This window comes from Pogona vitticeps, chromosome 14 (assembly GCF_051106095.1).
Source record: "Pogona vitticeps strain Pit_001003342236 chromosome 14, PviZW2.1, whole genome shotgun sequence".
In the NCBI taxonomy this organism is placed as follows: Eukaryota; Metazoa; Chordata; class Lepidosauria; order Squamata; family Agamidae; genus Pogona; species Pogona vitticeps.
Window position 1 is genome coordinate 5,658,156 of NC_135796.1, and position 21,708 is coordinate 5,679,863.

At 42.0% G+C, this 21,708-nt stretch overlaps 1 protein-coding gene across 2 annotated transcripts in view; it reads left to right on the forward strand.

Annotated features, from left to right (window-relative positions):
- The window catches only part of TPCN1 (two pore segment channel 1), a 64,066-nt gene that overhangs the window by 29,779 nt on the left and 12,579 nt on the right, over positions 1-21,708 (forward strand). For both annotated transcript variants that reach the window (XM_072983517.2, XM_072983518.2), the window contains 14 exons: positions 1,438-1,526; positions 3,412-3,446; positions 4,998-5,056; positions 7,352-7,451; positions 8,174-8,290; positions 10,423-10,547; positions 13,955-14,003; positions 14,626-14,689; positions 16,379-16,423; positions 18,521-18,577; positions 18,664-18,714; positions 19,398-19,470; positions 19,560-19,667; positions 20,883-20,954. In XM_072983517.2, coding sequence (XP_072839618.2) covers positions 1,438-1,526; positions 3,412-3,446; positions 4,998-5,056; positions 7,352-7,451; positions 8,174-8,290; positions 10,423-10,547; positions 13,955-14,003; positions 14,626-14,689; positions 16,379-16,423; positions 18,521-18,577; positions 18,664-18,714; positions 19,398-19,470; positions 19,560-19,667; positions 20,883-20,954 — 1,044 coding nt within the window. The remainder of the gene's footprint in view (positions 1-1,437; positions 1,527-3,411; positions 3,447-4,997; positions 5,057-7,351; positions 7,452-8,173; positions 8,291-10,422; positions 10,548-13,954; positions 14,004-14,625; positions 14,690-16,378; positions 16,424-18,520; positions 18,578-18,663; positions 18,715-19,397; positions 19,471-19,559; positions 19,668-20,882; positions 20,955-21,708) is intronic.

A 21,708-nucleotide genomic window follows, 5' to 3' on the forward strand; every position in this document is an offset into this window, starting at 1 on the left:
GAGGTGAGACTGAGGGGCCTGACGCCGAGGGAGGCCCGGAGATAGAGGACAAGAAACCGGGCCTTCTCGGCGGTGGCCCCTCGCCTTTGGAATAATCTCCCTCCTGAGATTCGCGCGGCCCCCTCGCTGGGTACATTCAAAACTCAATTAAAAACATGGCTTTATGTTAAGGCCTTCCCTCCTGCCAGCATCTAATTTAATTTAATTACTTTTTCTTCTTTTTCTATTTATTATTTATGACTTATTATGTTTTGTTAATTGATATTTTGATATTTTGGATTTATGTTATTATAACTGTATATTTTTATGTTAGCCGCTCAGAGTGGTACCGAGTTACCAGATGAGCGGGATACAAATCAAATAAATAAATAAATAAATAAAATAAATGATGATGATGATGCAATAGCAGTGGCGTTCTAACCAAAATATTATGGGGAGAAAGAAACACTGTATTATAGAGAGAAGCCAAGAATTTCTCCCTCTGACTTCAGAAAGGAGGCTGACGACCTGATCAGACACGTTTCTTTATGTAAGCAATTCCACATTTATGGTGACATTTCAGCGGAGTAGTGAGCAAAAGATAAGCTACATTCAGTCCGCACCCCAGGGACTTTTTGCAGCGGTCCAGCACCTCTGGGTGGACCAGGTTCCTCTCCCACACAAACTTTTTGGTCAGAGAGTCTCCTGGTGCTCTCCAAAGGCGACGGAGCAGTTGTACCATGTTTTGACCCACCCACCCTTTGCCCTGGGCTCATGATACCTCCCCCAAATGCTAATTAAACTTGATTTCCAGGTATAAAAAAAATACACTGTGATGATTTTTGCAAAAAATAAATTTAAAAACATGGGTATTCAGTGGTGCCTCGCAAGGCGAATGCCTCGTGGGATGAAAAACCCGCAAGATGAATAGTTTTTGTGATCCCTGTGGTGCCTGCTTCACAAGACGTTTTTTTCCCCCAAGGCCGATGCCTCACGAGACGAAAATAATTCATTCGTTTTGCAAGGTCCCCATAGGAATGCATTGCAATGCATTCCTATGGGAAACTGCTTTTTGCAAGACGAAAATTATTCATTCATTTTGTGAGGTTCTCATAGGAATGCATTCCTATGGGAAACCGCTTTTCACAAGATGAAAATTTTGCAAGACAGCGCTACTCACAGAGCAAATTACTTTCGTCTTGCGAGGCACCACTGTTATTTTATTTGACTATGCTTCCCAGCCTTTAACCTGTCCCTTTCGAGAATACGTATAGGCCTCGGGCTGCCAACTGATCTGGAAAATGGCCCTTGGACCTTCTGAGGTCACCAATCCCTAAATCAGACCTTGATGCCACTTGATGCCTATGATGATCTTGCCGTTCGTGGCACGTCCTCAGATCATGATCTGAAGGAGAAGGTGTTCCTGTCAGGTAATTCTAAATTAAATGTTTCTTTCAGAAACCTGCGACAGATCTTTCAGTCTCTCCCTCCATTCATTGACATCCTCCTCCTCCTGCTCTTCTTCATGGTCATCTTTGCTATCCTAGGTATGTACTTACAGGATTTCCTGTTTATGACATCGGGGGCGAGGAGATTTTGCAGTAACCGCATTCTTTTAGTAAATGACATGTTGTATTTCACTGAAAGAGCGGATTCTGCATGGTCACTTGTTCTGACAGAGAACGTAGTGAGAAAATACTAAAAGGACTGTAGGCAGAACCAGAAATCTTGAGAAACAAGGTGACACATTCGGGGGAACCTCTAAGCTTACAAAAAAGTGCAGCATATCTTTAAGGCAGAAAGCGCTGAGGGACCGAAACAGAACCGCAGAGGCCTTAGTGAAATTTGTGTTTGCTCAGTAGCCGTTCAAGGAAGATATGTGGAGTAAAACACAAATCTGGAAAACTGGATCGGAAAATAGATTCTAAGAGAAGTTCATGGTTGGCTGCAACACTTCAGAGGATTCCTTCATGCTGAAATGTTTTAATTGCAAGTACCATTTCCACATCCCATTTTAAAACAAAGGTTGGACTTTTCAATGATACTGAATACATTATTTACACAATCTTCATTCCTACCCCACTTTTCCATCAAGGTGGAATGCGTGGCTCTTTTTTTCCCTGTCCCCCAAACCATTCTTTCCTTAGAACAAAGCTGTGAGGTAGCATCTGGATGAATCTAATTGGGGCAAAAAACGAAAGGAAATTGGTAGTTGGAGTCTACCGCCAACCTCCCAATTAAAGAGAAGAAGCGGACAAAACTTTTGAAAAACAATTTGCAGGGTTTTCAAAGAGACACGATGTAGTAGTGATGGGAGATTTCAGTTATCCAGATACATGTTGGGAAGCAAATTCTGCCAAGTATGGCCCTTCCAAGAAATTCCTGGCTTGTGTGGCTGATCATTTTCTCCTACAAAAAAAGTGGAGAAAGAAACTAGAAGATTTGCTATCCTTGGCTTGATTCTGACCAACAGAGATGACTTACTTGGTGGGGGAAGTGGCAGTAAGGGGAACTCTAGGCGAAAGTGACCATGTCCTTCTAGAGTTCTTGATGTCAAAGGAAATGAAAGCAGAGTGTAGCCACACATATCTGCTGGATTTTTAAAAAGCCAATTTTAATAATCTCAGAACAAGGATAACTAAGGTCCCATGGCAGGAGATACGAGAAAAGAGTCCAAGAAGGGTGGGAGCTTCTAAAAAAAATTCTAAAAGCACAACTACAAACAATTCCAACAAGAAAAAAGGTGGGAGGCAGCAAAAAAGGCCAGTGTGGCTTCACAGAAAGCTCAAGGAGAACCTAAAAACAAAAAAAGATGTGTACAGGAAGTGGAAAGAAGGCTAGGCCACCAAGGATGAGTACAGACAAGTAGCAGGGAAATGCAGGGATGGCCTTAGGAGGGCAAAAGCTGAGAATGAGCTGAGGTTAGCTAGAGACGCTAAAAGCAATAAAAAAAGCATTCTTCAGGTATGTGAGTAGCAAAAGACAAACAAAATACATAGTGTCGCAGCTCCACAATGGAGATGGAAAAATTAATGACCCATTAAAATACATACATGTAATATTTAAAATAAATGGAAGCAATTAAAACATTTTGAGATTTTTCTCACTGAGATGTTGACCAGACAGGCTGGTGGTATCTTTAAAACTCACCTGTTTTGTTTGCTAGAAGCTTTTATTGATTTGGCACGTTGCAGCTGACTTCCTCAGATGCCTCCAAAAGCCCAAGCCAAACAACACTTACTCGTTTTCAAGGTGCTGGCAGACTCTTTATGGCTTTTGCTGGATCAGACTACTATGGTGACCTGCCTCCTACACATTTTTCGCTTTGTTTCTATTTTGATTGCCAATTGATTGAAGGCTCCTTTATTCCACTTGTGTTATTCTGTTGCTCTTTTTTTTTTTCATTTCTCTTTCCCTCCCTAATTTCTCTAGGCTTTTATTTATTCTCGCCTAACAAATCAGATCCGGTAAGTAAAACTGTACATTCTTGGATTCCTTAATAATGTGGAGGAACGTCTTTGCAGAATGGGCACTTAAGAATAGCTACTGCCAGCAACATTTGCCTGGAGTCCCAGTGGGGGAGGGAGAATAAAGGCAGAGCTTCTGCAAGCCTTCATTCCTACTTACGTCTATGCATAAGCATGTCGTTCGCTTTTGCTGCTGATCCTGCATTTCCAAAGGGGATTTCTCTGTGGTTGTTTCAGCATAACTTCAGTCACTGGGATTGAGAGTAAATGCATCCGTAAGACTGAAAAGAATGCAGATCATTTAAAGCAGTGTGAGGCTTATGAACAGGGAATGTTGGTGTAGTGGCAAATCCTGATGTTCAAGTGCTCCCCTGTAATTACCGTATTTTTCTGTATATAAGACGCCCCATGTATAAGGAAACCCCCCCCCACTTTTCTAACCCAAAATTAAGAAATCAAAGTGGGGCTTAGCAAGTGTAGGGGGAAAGGGATCAAAGCGCTGCAGGATCGCTTTGATCCCTGCTTTCTCCCTTCGTGCTAAGCCCCGTGGGGCTTAACAAAAGGAGGGGGAAAGGGATCAAAGCACTCCCACAACTGCATGATCGTTTTGATCCCTTTCCCCCTTATACAGCCACAGGATTGCTTTGATTCTTTTCCCCCTCCTTTTGTTAAGCCCCATGGGATTTAGCAAGCAGAGGGGAAAGCAGGAATCAAAGCGATCCTACAGTGCTTTGATCCCTGCTTTCCTTTTGCTAAGGATTAGCAAGTGGAGGGGAAAGCAGGGATCAAAGCCCTGCAGGATCACTTTGATCCCTGTTTTTCCCTCCACTTGTTTTTGTACTCTCCTCAACTTACTTCCGTGTATAAGACAACCCTCAAATTATAGTCTAAAAATTTTAGACGAAAGTATAGTCTTATACACTGAAAAATATGGTACATCCGCAAGGAAAATACAGAAAAGTAAGAAGTGATGTTGGGCCTAATGAACAAATGGCCACTTGCACTTTTCATCTACTCTAGTGATATTAGTGACCTTCCAAGGGTCCTGTAACAATGTTGCAAAACAAAGGCTGGGACTTCCTTTACTAAGTCAGTTAATTTCATGTTAGATTTCCCCCCCTATTGTTTTTCCTGCTGTCCTCTGTTTTTCCTAGCATCATTTTTTCCCAGGAATATGTTCAAAATATGATGGCCACCATTTAATAATTTTTCCTCGTGAGAGTTCAGGATTTATTTTCTCTAGAACCCATGCGTTTGTCTTTTTGGTGGTCCAGGGAATCCGCAGAGTCCTCTTCCAGCACCAAATTTCAAGAGATAGCTCACAACAGTACATGGTTGCTGGGAAAAAAAATGTGTCTCTCTTTCCCCAAAAAACTACTGTGAGGAATGAAACCTAGCCCAGACGGAAGAGGAAAGCCGATGTGGGCAGGAAGTGGTGTGTTTTAAAAACTTGATTATTTCTGCTAAGCAAAAATTGCTGGCTCCCCCCAAATGTGTGTGATCAGAGGCAACCAACCGCTTGGTGTTCTCACAGTGGCTTTTCTTCTGCAGTATTTCAACACCTTAGAGAACAGCCTTGTGAATCTCTTTGTTCTTCTGACAACTGCAAAGTAAGTCCTTAGGTTAATAAAACTGGGTGGGTGGAGGAACTGTAATTGTTAACTTTTAAGCAACCAAGTCTTCAATCTCTTTTACGTGGAAGCAGAGATGTGGGATGAAACACATTTGCGCCAAAAAAACTCCAGCGTTTTCTTTGCCCTTTACGTGCAAATGAATGACAACAGGAGTCCACCACCCTGTTGAATGTCTGCTGAGCAGAAAGTCCAGTTGGCCTGGCAGTGCATCCTTGGGCGCTGTTACAGGCGTTACCATTGTGCAAGCAAAATGCAAGTTTTATTTGTAAATGCCACCACTTGTACAACGGCTCTGTCTGAACAAGCGACACAGTCATCTCTTGTGATTCTGCTGGGACTTCCTGCTCAGCACATGCTTAATAGGAAACTGGCCGAGTATTTTAGTAAATATGTGCTTCATGTAAGATATGTGTGTTCTAATATGGTTTGCTGCAGCATGAGCACATTATTTATGTAAGCTAAACATGTATTAAATTAGATCATTCTCTTATTAAGGTATTAGGCTTTTCCAGAAAAGCCATATCACTTCTCAGAAGTAAATCTCATTGTACTTCTGTTCCCAAGGAAGAGAAATGTGTTTGGTTAGTTCTTTCTAGAAGATATTTTAGGAGAGCTACATATGCATGCTAATACAAAGTAGATGGAGGGCTGTTGGCTAAGTGACATAAGCTGGTAGTTTCTGCCCAATCTTGTTACTGAACCTCACCTTCCAGCAGGTCCAGTCAGTGTCCAGTACTTATGGGAATATTAATTTCACAGCCCCCGTGGACCCGCAGCGGAGAAACGCTGACAATAAAGCATTCAGAGTCCTCTAGAGAGGACCATAATATAAACAATCAAAAGAATAGTGCTGGACATTTGGCAGTGCTTGCTGGTTGCATCCAGTATCTGAAAGAATCTAGGGTGTTTAGAACTGTGTTTCAAACAGAGAAGATGGGCTTGAATGGTCGTGAGGACCCATGGATTGATCGACTGATTGATATCATATGTATATTCCACCTATCCACCAAAAAATAGCACTCAAGGTGGCTTACAAACTGCAGAGAAGAATAAACAAAACCAAATGTAACTGTAAAATGATAAAATGAAGGAAACCAACCCAAACATAAAAATTATAAACCCAAATAAATGCATTAAAAGTATTGAAGTTAATAAGGAGTGTCATTTAAAATGACGTAGCAGAGCAGGTTAAACATATGCCAGTATAAAAAAGATGTCTTTTAATTTCCTTCTTCACGTTAGTCAGTACAGAAACAGATCACAGCTTGGAGGGTAACCTAGGAGAACCCCTTTCTGCTACGTGCCTGCAAGGTGGACCTCTGAAACCGTTGGCACTCTTAAGAGGATCTCTCTTGAGGAGCTTAACGTCCAGATAGGTGCCTAATGCGATAGGTGGTCCCTTAAATAGCTAGGATTCAAGCCACCTGGGGTTTTAAGACCAACTCGCTGAATTGGGGCAGAGAAGGAATGGGCAACCAGTTCAGGTGTCTTTCAGTATATGGCTCGTATGATCATGGTGCCGTGCAGCAGTTAGCAACCTGTGTTGCACCGGTTAAAAATCTTGGACCCTCTTCAGAGGTAGCTCCATGGAGAGCCCATTGCAGTCATCAAGATGTGATGTCACTAAGGCGTGGGTGGCTGCTACTAAGTCTTTTAAGCTAAAAGGCTTGATGGTGGCCACTGGTTGGATAAGAAAGCATGTAGAAGCTCAGTATAGACTTTTGTGTGAGATCCCTCTAAAAAGCAGAGAGTGTGAAAGGTTTTTCTCTCCCTCTTTTTCTCTTCTTTTCTTGAGACAGACAGAGAATGAGGCAGGCATTTATTGATTTGAGATTAGAGGCATACTTTAACTCCCCCAGGTTTAACAAGGAACTGGAAACATCCATAAAACGGGAGGTTTTGATGTTTGCCCAGTACTGTCCTTAGTGACTGCATGATTCTTGAACCCTGCCGCAAGTACCAGAGAGCAGCTGGAATCCTCTTGCCTATGTTATGCCTGTGGAAGTGTTGACATCTCTGGAGGGGGGCGGAGGAGTGAGGAGGTCACTGGCAAGGAGCAATTTGGGCAATCAAGGACTTCCTTCTTCTTTCCGGTGGCTTGTCTGAGAGTGACCCACAGATAATCTATTTCATTGCATGGGTACCACAAGATGGGAGAAGGAAGTCTTTTGCTACTGAAAATCACCAGTGTCAGACGACGTTATCAGTGGAGAGAGAGATTTCGCACAGATGCAGTGACTGAAACTAATAATGATCTCTCTCGGGATGCAGTTTCCCGGATGTGATGATGCCATCTTACTCCCGTAATCCCTGGTCCTGCGTCTTCTTTATTGTGTACCTTTCCATTGAACTCTACTTCATCATGAATTTGGTAAGTCACTTGTGTCCAGCCTCAAATCTCTTACCTAAATTCTTCTCTGTCCATCTCCAGGATATAATGATAGGATGCCTAACACACACTTACAATAGTAGTGACTGCTTATTATGCCACTCCCTTTGAAATGCTCACTCATTCACTGTACGGTGAACCCCAGTTATCACTCAGGATATGTTCCAAGAAAACAAAGGGCTACCTGAATCGGTGATCAGTGGGATCATTTAAAAAATTTGGCACAGACTGGGTAGATCAGGCTCCAGGTCTCCTAGAGGCCCCGTCTACCTCCTGTAGGTGGATCAGCCCCTTCTTTATATTTTTCATCATAAATTTTGTTTTTTGATTGTTGTTGTTTAGTTGTTAAGTTGTGTCCGACTCTTCGTGACCCCATGGACCAGAGCATGCCAGGCCCTCCTGTCTTCCACTGCCTCCCAGAGTTGGGTCAAATTCATATTGGTCGCTTTGGTGACACTATCCAACCATCTTGTCCTCTGTTTATTTTAAATCCAGTCACCTGTCCAAATTCTTCTATAACTCTCAATAATTCTTCCAAATTTTCTAAGGGATTTTCTAGTATTATCAGCTCCCTCTTGAGCACCACAAAATGGTCCATTCCCAGCCAAACCAGCAAAAAGGCAGTATAAAAGTTGCAAAAAATGCCAGCGGAACTGAAAGGCCACCAATGCAAAATATTGGTCATTTTTCTCCTTTTTCTTTAGCTACTTGCTGTTGTGTTTGATACGTTCAATGATATTGAGAAGATGAAATTCAAGTCCCTGCTCCTTCACAAGCGCACGGCCATTCAGCACGCCTGTCGCCTGCTTGTCAGCAAACAGGTAAATGGCCCTCTGTGGGCGAGCGTGCGTGCGTGCGTGCAAAAGAGGTGTCCTCGGCAAGAGTTCGTGAGCAACCCTGTTGGAGACAGCTGTCTGCGTAAGTCTGGCTTGTTTCAAGAAGCGAGCACGCCCACGCACGCTGGGTTCCAAGGGGCTCACGAATCCTCTACAGATGTCAATGTTTTTCACTATCGGGAGCACAGTCTTGTCTTCAACAGAAAAGAGGGTCAGAATTACATCACTGAACTTGGGCAGACAGAACAGTTGTTCCTCAAATGGTATCGGATTGTGCACTGACCATATGAGTGTTTTCCCCTCCATCTGCATAATGTAAGGCTTATCTACTTTGTATTAGCAAGCAAATAAATAAATAAATACATAATAAAGGAGCTGGAGCTGACTAAAAGACAGTAAAAATTTTTATTAGGGACACAACGGAAATGCACATTCAGCATCCGCATGTTACAGGATATCGGGGGACTGTTCACATATTTTAGTCAATAAGATTAACATGCTAATTATAATGCCATTCCTATCACAAGGACTTCACCGACAAGTCCTCCATCATCATTTGTGAGAATTTACCCATAACAGAATAAACACACTTCAGAAGCAAATATGTGAACTAATGGAGTCCTTCAGCCTTGGGTCCTCTGAAAGCTGTGCTAGCAAATCAGGACAGTCTCCATAAACAGAGAAAAGGGAGAGCAAAAATACTCAGGGGACCGTACGTGGTCCCTCCATTGCTCCTCGGGGCATTTTGGATCATTGCTCCCAGACGCCCCAGTCGGTATGGCCAATCCTCAGGGGTTCTAGGAGATTTAAAACCATCTGGAGAGTCAGTGGTTGAGAACCAATGTTTTAAAGCCTGAAAAGCCATTACAGTGGTGCCTCGCATTACGATGTTAATTCGTTCCAGCGAAATCGCTGTAGAACGAAAACGTCATAATGTGAAAAAAAAAAAACATTGAAACGCATTAAAACCCGTTTAATGCGTTCCAATGGGCTAAAAACCTACCGTCCAGCGAAGATCCTCCATAGGGCGGCCATTTTCAGTGGCTGTCTTGCGAGGAATCCGTCCCAGAAAACAGTGGGGAGCCATTTTATTTACTCGGCGGCCATTTTGAAACCGCCGATCAGCTGTAGGAAAATTGTCGTTTTGTGAAGAATCGGTTCCTGAAGCTGGGAACCGATCATCGCAAAGCAAAAAAAACCCCTATTCAGACCATCATTTTGCGATTGCAAAAGTGATCACAAAAACGTCGTAATGCGGTTTCGTCGTAATGCGGGGCAATTGTAAAGCGGAGCACCCCTCTATACCCTTTATGAAACAGGCTGCCAGACAGCCTTGGGACTCCGCTTACCTGCACAGAACATCCTGCCATCTCCAGTTACAAGGATCAGGAGCAGGTGATGATCAGGGCCTCAGTGGTCTTGCTTGAGTCCCATCACCAACACAATTCACCAAGACAATTCACAGTAAAATTAAAACAGACACAGATAAGGATGGGAGGTTAGCCTGCAAAGATGATCAAAGAATCTTCTGGTATGTTAAAAGAGAAAAAGTTTTACTAGGCCTAAACCAATAGGAAAACTCAGTCTTTATGTTTAAAATGTAGCACATTCTATTGTGGAACTCAGATGTGTACACACAACTCTTACTGAGTTGGCAGGAAATACCACCCACAAAATACTGTGGAATTTTAAAGACCAACAGTGTTACTTATTGGCTGGAATCCAGTAGTAAGTCTTAACTAGAGTAGACCTATTGAATCAGTTGAACTTAAAAAATGTTGATGGGCCTACTGGTTCAATGGGCCTACTCTAGTTGCAACTTACTTTTGGATTTCAGCCATTAAAGTGGCATCATAATTTACGTCCCCCCCTTCTTAAATTTTTCTTTAGCTAATATGCTGAGACAAATTACTAACATGGCTACATCTCTGGGAGTTCTTAATCAGCAGTTCTAAGATGTATATTTACTTTCTCTGGTTCTAAACCGTGGAGGTCTTCGAGGTTCCTAAATATTAACCAATCATTTCTTTCCGGATTTGTAAAGGTAAAAGAGATTGAGAACAGTCTGTAATAGCCTGCCTTCTGTGCGCTTTCTGCACCCCTCCCCTTGTTTCTAGAGACCCTCTGGAATTTCCTTCAAGCAGTTTGATGGGCTGATGCGGTTTTATAAACCTCGAATGAGCGCAAGAGATCGTTACCTTACTTTCAAAGCACTGAATCAAAGCAATACCCCTTTAATCAGGTGGGCGCCTCTCTTTTTCTGGGATATTAGGGAAGGCATACTTGGCATTTGAGAATAAAAATTATTATTATTATTATTATTATTATTATTATTATTATTATTATTATTATTATTATTATTATTATTATTATTATTATTATTAGTATTAGTATTAGTATTATTATTAGTATTATTAGTATTATTAGTATTATTAGTATTATTAGTATTATTAGTATTATTATTATTATTAGTAGTAGTAGTATTAGTAGTAGTAGTATTAGTAGTATTAGTAGTATTAGTATTAGTATTATTAGTATTATTAGTATTATTAGTATTATTACTACTAGTACTAGTACTAGTATTAGTACTAGTACTAGTACTAGTATTAGTACTAGTACTAGTACTAGTACTAGTATTAGTAGTATTAGTATTAGTATTAGTATTAGTATTAGTATTAATAGTATTAATAGTATTAATAGTATTAATATTAGTAGTATTAGTATTAGTAGTATTAGTATTATTATTAGTAGTATTATTATTAGTATTATTATTATTAGTAGTAGTATTAGTAGTATTACTACTACTACTACTAGTAGTAGTAGTAGTATCCATCTTCTTCTTCTTCGTATTATTATTATTATTAGTAGTAGTAGCAGTAGCAGTAGCAGTAGCAGTAGCAGTAGCAGCAGCAGCAGCAGTAGTAGTAGTAGTAGTAGTAGTAGTAGTAATGTGCCTTCAAGTTACCTCCGACTTATGGTGAGTCTATGAATGAGTGATCTCTAAAATGTCCTGTCCTTAGCTCCCCTGCTCAGCTTTTGTAAGCTCAACCCTATGGCTTCCTTGAGGGATCTTAACCCGTCTTTTCCTGACGCCATCTGTTTTTCCCAGCATTATTGTCTTTTCCAGACAATCCTGCCTTGTCCTGATGTGCCCAAAATAGAACAACCTCAGTTTCCACATTTTTGCCTCCAGAGAGAGTTCAGGCTTGATTTGATCCAAGACCCGGTGGTTCATCTTTCTGGAAGTCCAGGACATCCACAGAGCTTTTCTTCAGCACCATATCTGAAATGAATCAGTTTTTTTCCCTGTCAGCTTTCTTTACTCTCTAGCTTTCATACCCATACATGGTGATCAGAAATATAAGAGTTTGGATAATCTTGGTCTTGAGTGACACATACTTACACTTGATGGTTTTTTTCTAATTCTCCCATTGCTGCCCTTCCAAGTCTCAGTTTTCATCTGTTTCTTGACTGCAGTCTCTGTTGGGATTGATGATTGAAGCAAGGTATACAACATCTCTTAACAATTTCAGTTTCTTTTTTGTCAATGCTAATGTTGTGCAGTTCTTCTGTAGGCATGGTTTTTGTGTTCTTAACATTCATTGAGAGTCCTGCTTTATCCCTCCATCCCTCCATCCCTCCATCCCTCCATCCCTCCATCCATCCCTCCATCCATCCATCCATCCATCCATCCATCCATCCATCCATCCATCCATCCATCCATCCTCCTTAAAAGAACTCAAAGCTGTATTAGCATTTTCTTCTTTCACTAAAAATCATTTCAAGTCATGGGTGCTTTCTTGCGAGAAAGTTGTTTTTTTTTTTTTGCATATCTTCAATTATTGATGTTTCTTCCATCCATTTTCAGTCCTCCTTCATCTGAATCTAGTCTGGCTTTCTCTGTGATATGTTCAGCATACAGATTAAACTGATAATTGCTGGGTAGCTCAAGTGCTTTAGATATCAGGCTGTGGAGCCAGAGTTTGGGAGTTCAGTTCCCCACTGTGCTTCCTGGACTCCGTGATCCACGGAATCTCTTCCAGCTCTGCAGTTCTAAGATTAAAATGCACCTTTGTCTGACACCTTTGCCTACAGGAAACCATTCTGTCTCTCCATATTCTGTCCTAATGACAGCTTCCTGTCCACAGTACAAGTTGTGCATTGTACAATCAAGTGTTGAGGCCCACCCATTTCCTTCAGAATGACTCAGAGTTTCTCATGATCTATACAGTCCAAGGCTTTGCTGTAATCTATGAAGCACAGATCCTTCGCTGCACTCCAGTAGCCAGTGTATATTAGCAACACAATCACTTGTCCTTCCTTTTTGGAATCTGGCTTGAACATCAGGCATTTCTTGCTCCATATCAGTTTAAATCCTTTGTTTCACCACTTGAACATCACTTTGCTTGCATGGAAAAATAAAGCAATGGTCCTATAGTTGCTGCACTCTTTGGTATCTCCTTTCTTAGGGATTGGAATGTATGTTGAGTCCTTGAACCATTGTTTTGTTTCCCACCTTTGTTGGCAATATCATTGTTAGGATTTTGACATATTCAGTCTCTGTGGCTTGAAGCGGTTCTATTGGTATCACGTCTATTCTTGGTGATTTATTTTTTCCAGAGGATTTCACAGCAGCTCTTGCTTCACTTTCTAGAACTGCAGGTTCTTCATTATAGGATTCCTCTTCAAAGGAGCTTGTAATACTTTTATCCCTTCCGTATAGGTCTTCAGTATACTGTCTCCACCTTCTATTGATTTTCTCTTGATTGGATAGTGTGTTTCCCTGTTGGTCATTCAGCATCTCTAACCTAAGCTTAAATTTCCCTTTGCTTTCTTGGACCTTCTAGAAAGATGCTATTTTTTGTCTTTTGTTGCTCTCTTCTGTTTCTTTTCAGTGGACATTATAATAGCTCTCTTTGTCTCCATGTGACAGTCGCTCAAAAACTGCATTCAGAGTTCTGATCCTACTTCTGCCACCTTTTATTTTTTTTGCTTCTTGCCTGTCTTTTGGTATTTTAAGTGTTTCTTCCATCATCCATCTAGGTTTTTCTTTATTTTTTTCTTTCTACAGGAATTGTCTTCCCTAATAATATCATGGGTTTCGCTCCACAGTTCTTTTGGATCACGGTCCATTGACTTTAGTAATGCAAATCTGTTCTTTATGTGGATGTTGAATTCATCAGGAATGTATTTAATTTATCACAAATTAAGTAATGTCAGCCAGCTTCCTACTCCAAATCCTATAATAATAACTGGAATTGGAAAACCTTATTCTGTGTATTCGCTGTGACTATAGACTAACTTGGCCGAAAACAAAAGAAAAGTAAAAAAAAAAGTAGACAAAACACTGGCAGCTTAAAGAGTAACAGCTATATTTTAATGTGATCTTTTGTGGACTAGTAGTTCACATCCTCATACCTAGGAGTGGGGATACATAGTTATACATTTATACAAGAACCAAAAATAAAGAAACCGCTTGTTTCCTAGGCAAAAGTTGTTGCATTTCACACCTGGCAATGAATTTTAAGAACCCTCTTGGTATTCAGTTCCCCTCCCAGGAAGCTTTGTTGTTCTGTAAACAGTGGAGAATCTAAAATTGATGGTTTCAGTGCGAAATTCATTTCTTACAGAAAACCATTTTTCTTTCAGTCTGAAGGATATGTACACTTTCTATGAAGTTGTTGGCTTAAAATGGAAGGTAAGTTTTTTTCTGGGGAGTGTTCTTTCATTTGGGCTGATGTATGTCAGGTAGCAAGGGACGTGGTGGCGCAGTGGGTTAAACTGCTGAAGCCTCTGTGCTGCAAGGTCGGAAGACCAGCAGTTGTAAGATCGAATCCACGTGACAGAGTGAGCTCCCGTCGCTTGTCCCAGCTCCCGCCAACCTAGCAGTTTGAAAACATGCAAAATGTGAGTAGATAAATAGGTACCACCTCGGTGGGAAGGTAAATGGTGTTCCATGTCTAGTCACGCTGGACGTAACTGGACAAATTGTCAAGGGGAACCTTTAGCTTTACCTTATGTCAGGTAGCAGAATGGACTGGGGAGGATCATCATCATCGTCATCATCTGAGAACTGCAGAGTTGGAAAACCCTCTGGATCATTGAGTCCAGTGGGGAATCGAACTCCCCATCTTTGGCTCTGCAATCTAAACCACTGAGCTATCAATCAAGATAGATTAAAGGAGACAGGAAGGGAGGAGCCAAAGAGAACTCAAGGAAGATACACCTTGTGAAGTCTTATTTTTGCTCTTGTTCTATATTCCAGAGTTAAGCCTTTTTATCTACAGTTACTAATGCTTTGTGGCCTGTTTACTTTCCAGGCTAAAAGGAACCGTGAACATTGGTTCGATGACCTTCCACGGACAGCATTCCTTATTTTTAAAGGTAACACCCTGAGGTTTGAAGACTATAAGACAGTGGAAAGGTTTGTTTTGATCAAAAAGGGCTTCTCCTGAAATAATGACCCATACAGTGGTGCCTCGCTTAACGAGCGGACCGTTTAATGATTAATTCACATAGCGACGTGTTTTTTGCTGTCGCTAATGCGATTGCATTGCGATGTTTTAGATAGGGAAAACATCGCATTGCGATGATCGGTAAGTGTTTCGCTTACCGATCTTTGTATTGCGATGTTTTACAAACAGCTGATTGGTGGTTCCAAAATGGCCGCCGGGTCAACAAAATGGCTGCCCGCAGCGTTTTCGCGCCCTGCCATCACTTACCGGGCGGCGAAAATGGCGGCCGGATGGAGGATTCCCCGCATAGCGGTGAGTTTTTCCCCAATAGGAACACATTAAACGGAGTTTAATGCTTTCCTATGGGTTCCCTCCCCGCATAGCGACGAATCCGGATAGCAATGTTAATCCTGGAACGGATTAACGTCGCTATGTGGGGCACCACTGTATTTCCCCCCCTCCCATTTGCACACACGTGTGGTCACAGGCAGTGGAGGATGATTAGTTGGAGATCCTGTGCAGGAAGACCTTTTTTCAAACACCGGGGGGGGGGACTCCTCATGGTGAATCATTTAGAAGAGGTGAAACCCTCACTTTCACCTGCCCACTCCTGCTCCGTGAACCTGGAAGAACTTTGTGTGCAAGGAGAAGAGTAGATCATGTTGTTTGGGACGAGCAACTGGTAGCCTTTCCGATGAAACCGATAAAGGAACCAGCACAAGATAGCTGGCTGGAGAGGGATGCAGCAATATATTTTATTTATTTATTTATTTATTTATTGTATTTATTCCCCGCCTATCTAGTCATTTCGACCACTCTAGGTGGCTGTTTACTTTTTATCGCCTCTCACACCCAGCTCTTAGAGGCAAATGTGCTGCTCTATCGCTCCCAACCCATTATGCGCGCCAGGGTCCTTGAGGATGCCTTTTCCTGATCTTCTGAAAAGGATCTGGTGCAAGGCCTCTGTCATGCTTTGACAGATCCTCCGCACGCCCCTTGGATCAGCTGTGTATTTTGATTTTTCTTGTGTCTTCAGTAAACAGTAGTGGAGGATGGATCGTGAGCTGATGCATTTAGACTTCTGTGGGTAGAGTAAAAGTCAGAGTACAGAGTAAAAGTCAGGTCATGGGCCAAGTCGGTACTTTCTTTGAAACGGCGTCTTTCAAACTTGCAAAGATGGCCAACTCTGGACTTAGAAGGGATCAAGGCAAATGAGAACTTGTTACACACTCGGACGTTCCTCTAAGTGGATTCCCTCCCAAAGTTAGCTGCTTGCATTTTAGTCGCTTACTAGGTAGCCTTTGCCGTTACCTACTTCTCTTAGTCATTGAGAAGCCACAGTCCCAAGGGTCCAAGTCGAAGGATTCGTTCTCAGTTTTTGCAAAATTCACTTCATATTTCAGTAGTAAGAGCGAGAGGCTCTCGAGCTCACCAGAATGGACAATGTGGCTGGTTTTTGCAGGGCGTCCTGTGTATTGGGTGCCCCTCACAGAGAGAAAGACAGCATACAAATCAAACCAAGAAGCGGACACTTGTAATGGAAATATTTTGCGGTGAGCGGGAACAAAGGGTCTCAAATGGGATTTCGGGGTTTTAACTCTTCTTTTTCTTGCGACAGGCATTAACATACTTGTCAATTCCCGAGCCTTCCAGTACACTATGTGTAAGTGTTCCAAATTCTCTTAAACATACCTGTTCGTACTTGTTCGTGTTCCTCAGCTCATTTGCTGATCATAAAAGAACATTTTTTTTTCATGAAAATGTCAAGATCCGGGACTTGTGAGAGCTTGTGGAATTGGATAGTTGGAAACCTTGGTATGACTGTTCTCAGTAAATTTTTGCACTTTCTTTCACCTGTGCTTAGGTTAATCTCTCCCTCTCTCCCTCTCCCTCTCTCCTCCCCCCCCTTCTGTCTCTCTCACACACACACCTGTTGTGTCCCATGGAGACTCTTCATTGGGCTGCTCCACTGGAGGTGGAACCCATTGTTTTCCTTCTCTGACAAGAATATTTCTAATATTTGTGAGCATTTGCAGGTCGTCTCTAAATTGTCTGAAAGCCGGTGTGGTTTTATGGATATGGATCGAGTGTCAGACCAGGATTCAGCAGACCTGAGTTCAAATCCCGGCTGAGCCATGGAAATGCACTTAGAGGGAAAATAGCAATGGCAAATCATTTGTTTGTATCAATATTGACATAAGAGCACGTAACTGTATACAGTACAGTGGTGCCCCGCATAATGAGCGATTCGTTTAACGACGAATCTGCATAGCGATGTGTTTTTTCCAATCGCAAAAGCGATCGCATTGCGATGTTTCTAATGGTAAAACATCGCTTTGCAATGATCGGTAAGCATTTCGCTTACTGATTTTCGCATAGCAATGTTTTTTTAAACAGCTGATCGGCGGTTCCAAAATGGCCACCGGGTAAAGAAAATGGCCACCCAATGTGTTTTCGTGCCCTTTCCTCGCTTACCGGGCAGCGAAAATGGCGGCCACATGGAGGATTTCTGCATAATGGTGAGCTTTTTGCCCATAAGAACGCATTAAATGTGTTTTAATGCATTCCTATGGGCTTTTTTGCCCCGCATAGTGACGAATCCACATAGCAACAATTTTTTTGGAACGGATTATCATCACTATGGGGGGCACCACTGTACATGTGTTTTCAGATGTTTTATTTTTTTTCTCTGTGTGTCAAAATTATTAGAGCAAATGCCAGGAGAATAGGATAATGCTGATATAGGACAGTGGGAAGAACGCTAGATGGGGACTTGGGAGATCCGAGTTCTAGTCCCCACTGAGGCAGGAAACCTGCTGGGTGACCTTTGGCCCATCACACATTCTTGAGCTACCTTATAGGATGAAGATGTGGAAGAGGGTGGCTTTTTGAACGATCTTTGGATTTTGGGCTCAGTGGCAACTTGTTACTAGCTAGATGGTCACTCAGCAATCTTTTCCCTCGGGGGAACCAGAGCGAATAGGCAGTTGAGGCAACATGAAACTGAGAATAGTGTGACAGAAACACATCTTGACAAGTAGGTGTTCAGGAGCGAACCTCTCAAGATCCAAAGAGTGGTTTTCCTTGCTCCCCCCCCCCCCCGGGTTAACATTTGTCTCTTGCACTCTAATCCTGTGAGGGCAGTAACTGTCTATAGTTTGTTTGTTTTTCTGATGTAAACATCTCTGGGAATCTTTTCAGCTCCCAGTGTACAGTGGGGTCTCAACTTACAAACGGCTCGACATATGAACGTTTCGACTTACGAACCGCTCTCATAGGAATATATGGACTCGACTTACGAACTTAGATTCGAGTTACGAACTCTTTTTTTCCCTTTTTTTTTAAAGCTAAGTCATCTTAGGTTAAAAGGAAAAAATATCTCCCTCTAGTGGCAGAAGGCGGAATAGCAGCTTCCCATTAGTTTCTATGGACGAAAAGAGCAGATACGGATTAAATGGTTTTCAATGCATTCCTATGGGAAATGCAGATTCGACTTAAGAACTTTTCGACCTGAGAACTGCCTTCCAATACGGATTAAGTTCATAAGTCGAGACCCCACTGTATTGAAAGAGTTGGTAAAAAAAATAAATAAAAATAAAACAAATAACTGAATCTTGACTCCCGTGTGAAGCATTCCAAAGTCAACATCTTTGCTAAGTTCATCCATCTGAATGATCTCATAACAAATCAGTGCTATCGTGGAAAGATAATGCTGTTCTTCTCTCTGTGTGTTTCTCTCTCTCCCCCCTATATTTTGTAGATACTCTGGTGGCAGTGAATGGCCTCTGGATCTTAGTGGAAACTTTCATGCTGCAAGGTACAGAACAATATACGTTTTCTTCCACATGATTCGGGGGCCTGTGCGATGTTAACTTCCTGCTTTTTTTTTCTTTTCTTGTCTAGGGGGAATCTTCCCCCGGGATGTTCCTTGGAGTTATATTGTCTTCCTTACAAGTAAGTCTTGTTCTGCTAGGTCTTGTCACTAAATCTCCCCAGTCTCTAAGCATCTTGAGAGCGCAATATTCAATTATTTTTTTAAAAAACAACAACTCTGGTTTATGAATATGGGATATTGTGCTTCTGTTTCTGCCATCCAAAAGCTAGGAAATGGTCAGATATCGCTGCACAATATAATGCCTGCATTGCCAGCAGGAAAAAGGATGTCAAACTTTACATAGGAAAAAGCAGCCTGAATATTGACAAGACCAATGGCAGCAGTCAAGAAGGTCCTCTTGTGCTCACTACCAAGCGAGGGAAAATCCCACACCACTCATTTTTTCATTAGTTAACCGCTCCCCCCCCCCCCCAAAGCAGTTGCCATGGCTGTTTTTAACAGGTGTAAATGGTTGGCAGCACAAGAGGGGATCCTGTAGACCATCTTGACTGCGACTCCCAGGTTCTGGTCTGTCACTCTAACAATTGGTTCTCAATTTATCCCAAGCATATCCACTTAAAAAATGTAACTTCCCAACACATACATTTTTCTATTTCTGTTCTTCCTTCACTTTTTGCAGCACCAAATTCAGAAAAGTGCAAAAAGCAAAGAAAGATGTTCATTTATACCATCACTCTCAAAAGTGATATTTGATTTTCAGATTGCAGCATTTTTTTGAACTTATGCTTTCTTGTGTCCATAGTCTATGGCATTGAGGTGCTGCTGAAGATCACTGGATTGGGGCCTATTGAGTACCTGTCCTCTGGTTGGAACCTGTAAGTGAAGGGAACTTAAGTCACAGGCTTGGAGAGTGTTGTCTCACGAATCCCTCACTTAAAGTTCTCTCTCTGTCCCTCTTTTCCAGCTTTGATTTTTCAGTCACCTTGTTCGCATTTTTGGGTCTCCTGACACTGGCCTTTGACATGGAGCCCTTCTATTTCATTGTCGTTTTGCGGCCTCTGCAGTTACTAAGGTGAGTCACATATTTTGACAGATGAAAAAGTGGAACAAAAAGGTTCATCCATACCTTTGTCCAATGAAGAAACTGACCTATAGACAGAGGGAGAGGCCAAATTGGAGTCAAGCTAAAGTAGGTCACCACTGCATTAGAGCGTGTTGCCGAAATCGAGAACTGCTCAAGTTTGGGATCTCCAGTGAATGGGTCTGAAGCTCAAAAAGACCTGGGCCAGATGTCTTGAAGCCCTGGACTAGAGGAAAGAGGGATCTCACCAAGGATTTGGCAGCTTGATATGGTCAGTTACTTGATCCCCACCCTTTTGTCTCCTCTTCTGGTGTTTTTTCATATTGTGGTGTCTCTCAGGTCAATACAGCAGAGAGTTATGTAGCTACCTGCATTATGATTTTTATTCATGAGATGCATCTATGAGTCACTTCTGAAAATGTAAGACGGCACCATCGTATTATCCAACGGAAAGTGTCCAATATTGCCAAGCTGCCTCGGAATTCTGCCCAGTCCCGTGCTAACTGGACGCAGAGAGAGAAAGTGTGATGCTGTCCCTTCTTCTCAGAGTATGGGATACCATATGTGGCGGAATGCCCACGTTACTCCTGTCTTATCATAGCTGAAGCTTAAGTGCAGGAGCCTTTGAGAAGACAGGAGGGGCAGAGTCAAAGAGAGTTGGACAGAGAGAGACAGGAGATTTGGAGAGTTAGGAGAGAGAATTGGAAAGTTGGAGAGAATGAGAAGGAGATAAACGGAATAGTAAAGTGGAATAGATAGTCAGAGAATATTAAGGAGTTGGTTAAGGTGAATAAGTAAATACAAAACCTGAATAAGCAAATGTGTAATCAAGTATAAGAAGTTTAATGAGTGAGCCTAAACAATAATAAAAGAACATCTGTGATTTAAAAACCAAAAGATAAATAAACAAGTCTTATTGGCAGCACGTGTCTGATGCATATATGGTGCAGGGTGGATGAGGGATCCACTGGTGGTAGTGGAAGAAAGAGTAGACGTATCCAGAGAGTGAACCTGTGTTTGGGGGGAAACAAACAGGGAACACTGGGTGGAACGTCACACCATATATGTTACAATGGATGGAGGGGAACGGCCAAAACGGAGTGGCTGCCTTTTCTGACTTGCACTATTGATTTGCTCCCTCATCTAAAATCCAAGTCAGCCGGACACTTCCTGAAAGAAATACATAATCTTTCTCCTTTGTTGCAGGCTATTTAAGCTGAAGAAACGTTACAGAAACGTCTTGGACACCATGTTTGAACTGTTTCCCAGGATGGCCAGGTAACGGAGAGTGATGGGGTGCCGTGAGAGCAGAGACCTTCAAGAGAAAATGGGACTGTCTGTCAGATCTGCTTTGATTTCAGTTCCGGCACCGAGCCAGGGTTTGGGCTTGACTAACTTTACAGGTCCCGTCCCAGTCCATGATTCTAGGATTCTATGTTAGGCCCAGAACCAGATATGGTTTCTTCATCTATTTGGGACAGTGGGACAGAAATAATGTAATCATTCCATTATTCTTGTCCCTCTTTTCCATAGGTTTTTGTGCTCAGGAACTTGTGATGTTGCGCTCTATGACATGGGCTACAGCCTACAAAAACCTTTGCCAAATTAAATTGTCAGTGCAAGACTGTTGGGCTTCTTCAGCAACAGACAACATAGCCACCCCTTGCCTAATACAAAGAGGTTGTGCATGGCTATGTGTGTGTATTTAAAAAAGTATGGATACATAAGCACAATAATAGATAGCAACATAACCGAAAGAAGCAACAGGAACAATTTACTATTTGAGAAAGAAGCCAAAAACGGGCAGTGTCTTTGAAGTCCTACAGAAACAGATTTATTTTTTTAAAGGTTCTGAATGCTGACAGTGAAGAGTCTAAATGGGTTTCAAAGTGGAGAACATCCAGAGGCATTGTGGGGCAGTGGGAAAAGACCCCGTCCTCAGTTGTTGTATTCTCTTCACTTTTGGAAGCGGGCTTGGAGAATTCTGGGTCTCTGCCGTAGGAGAGGTTTCAGAAGCCGATATGATCAAGGA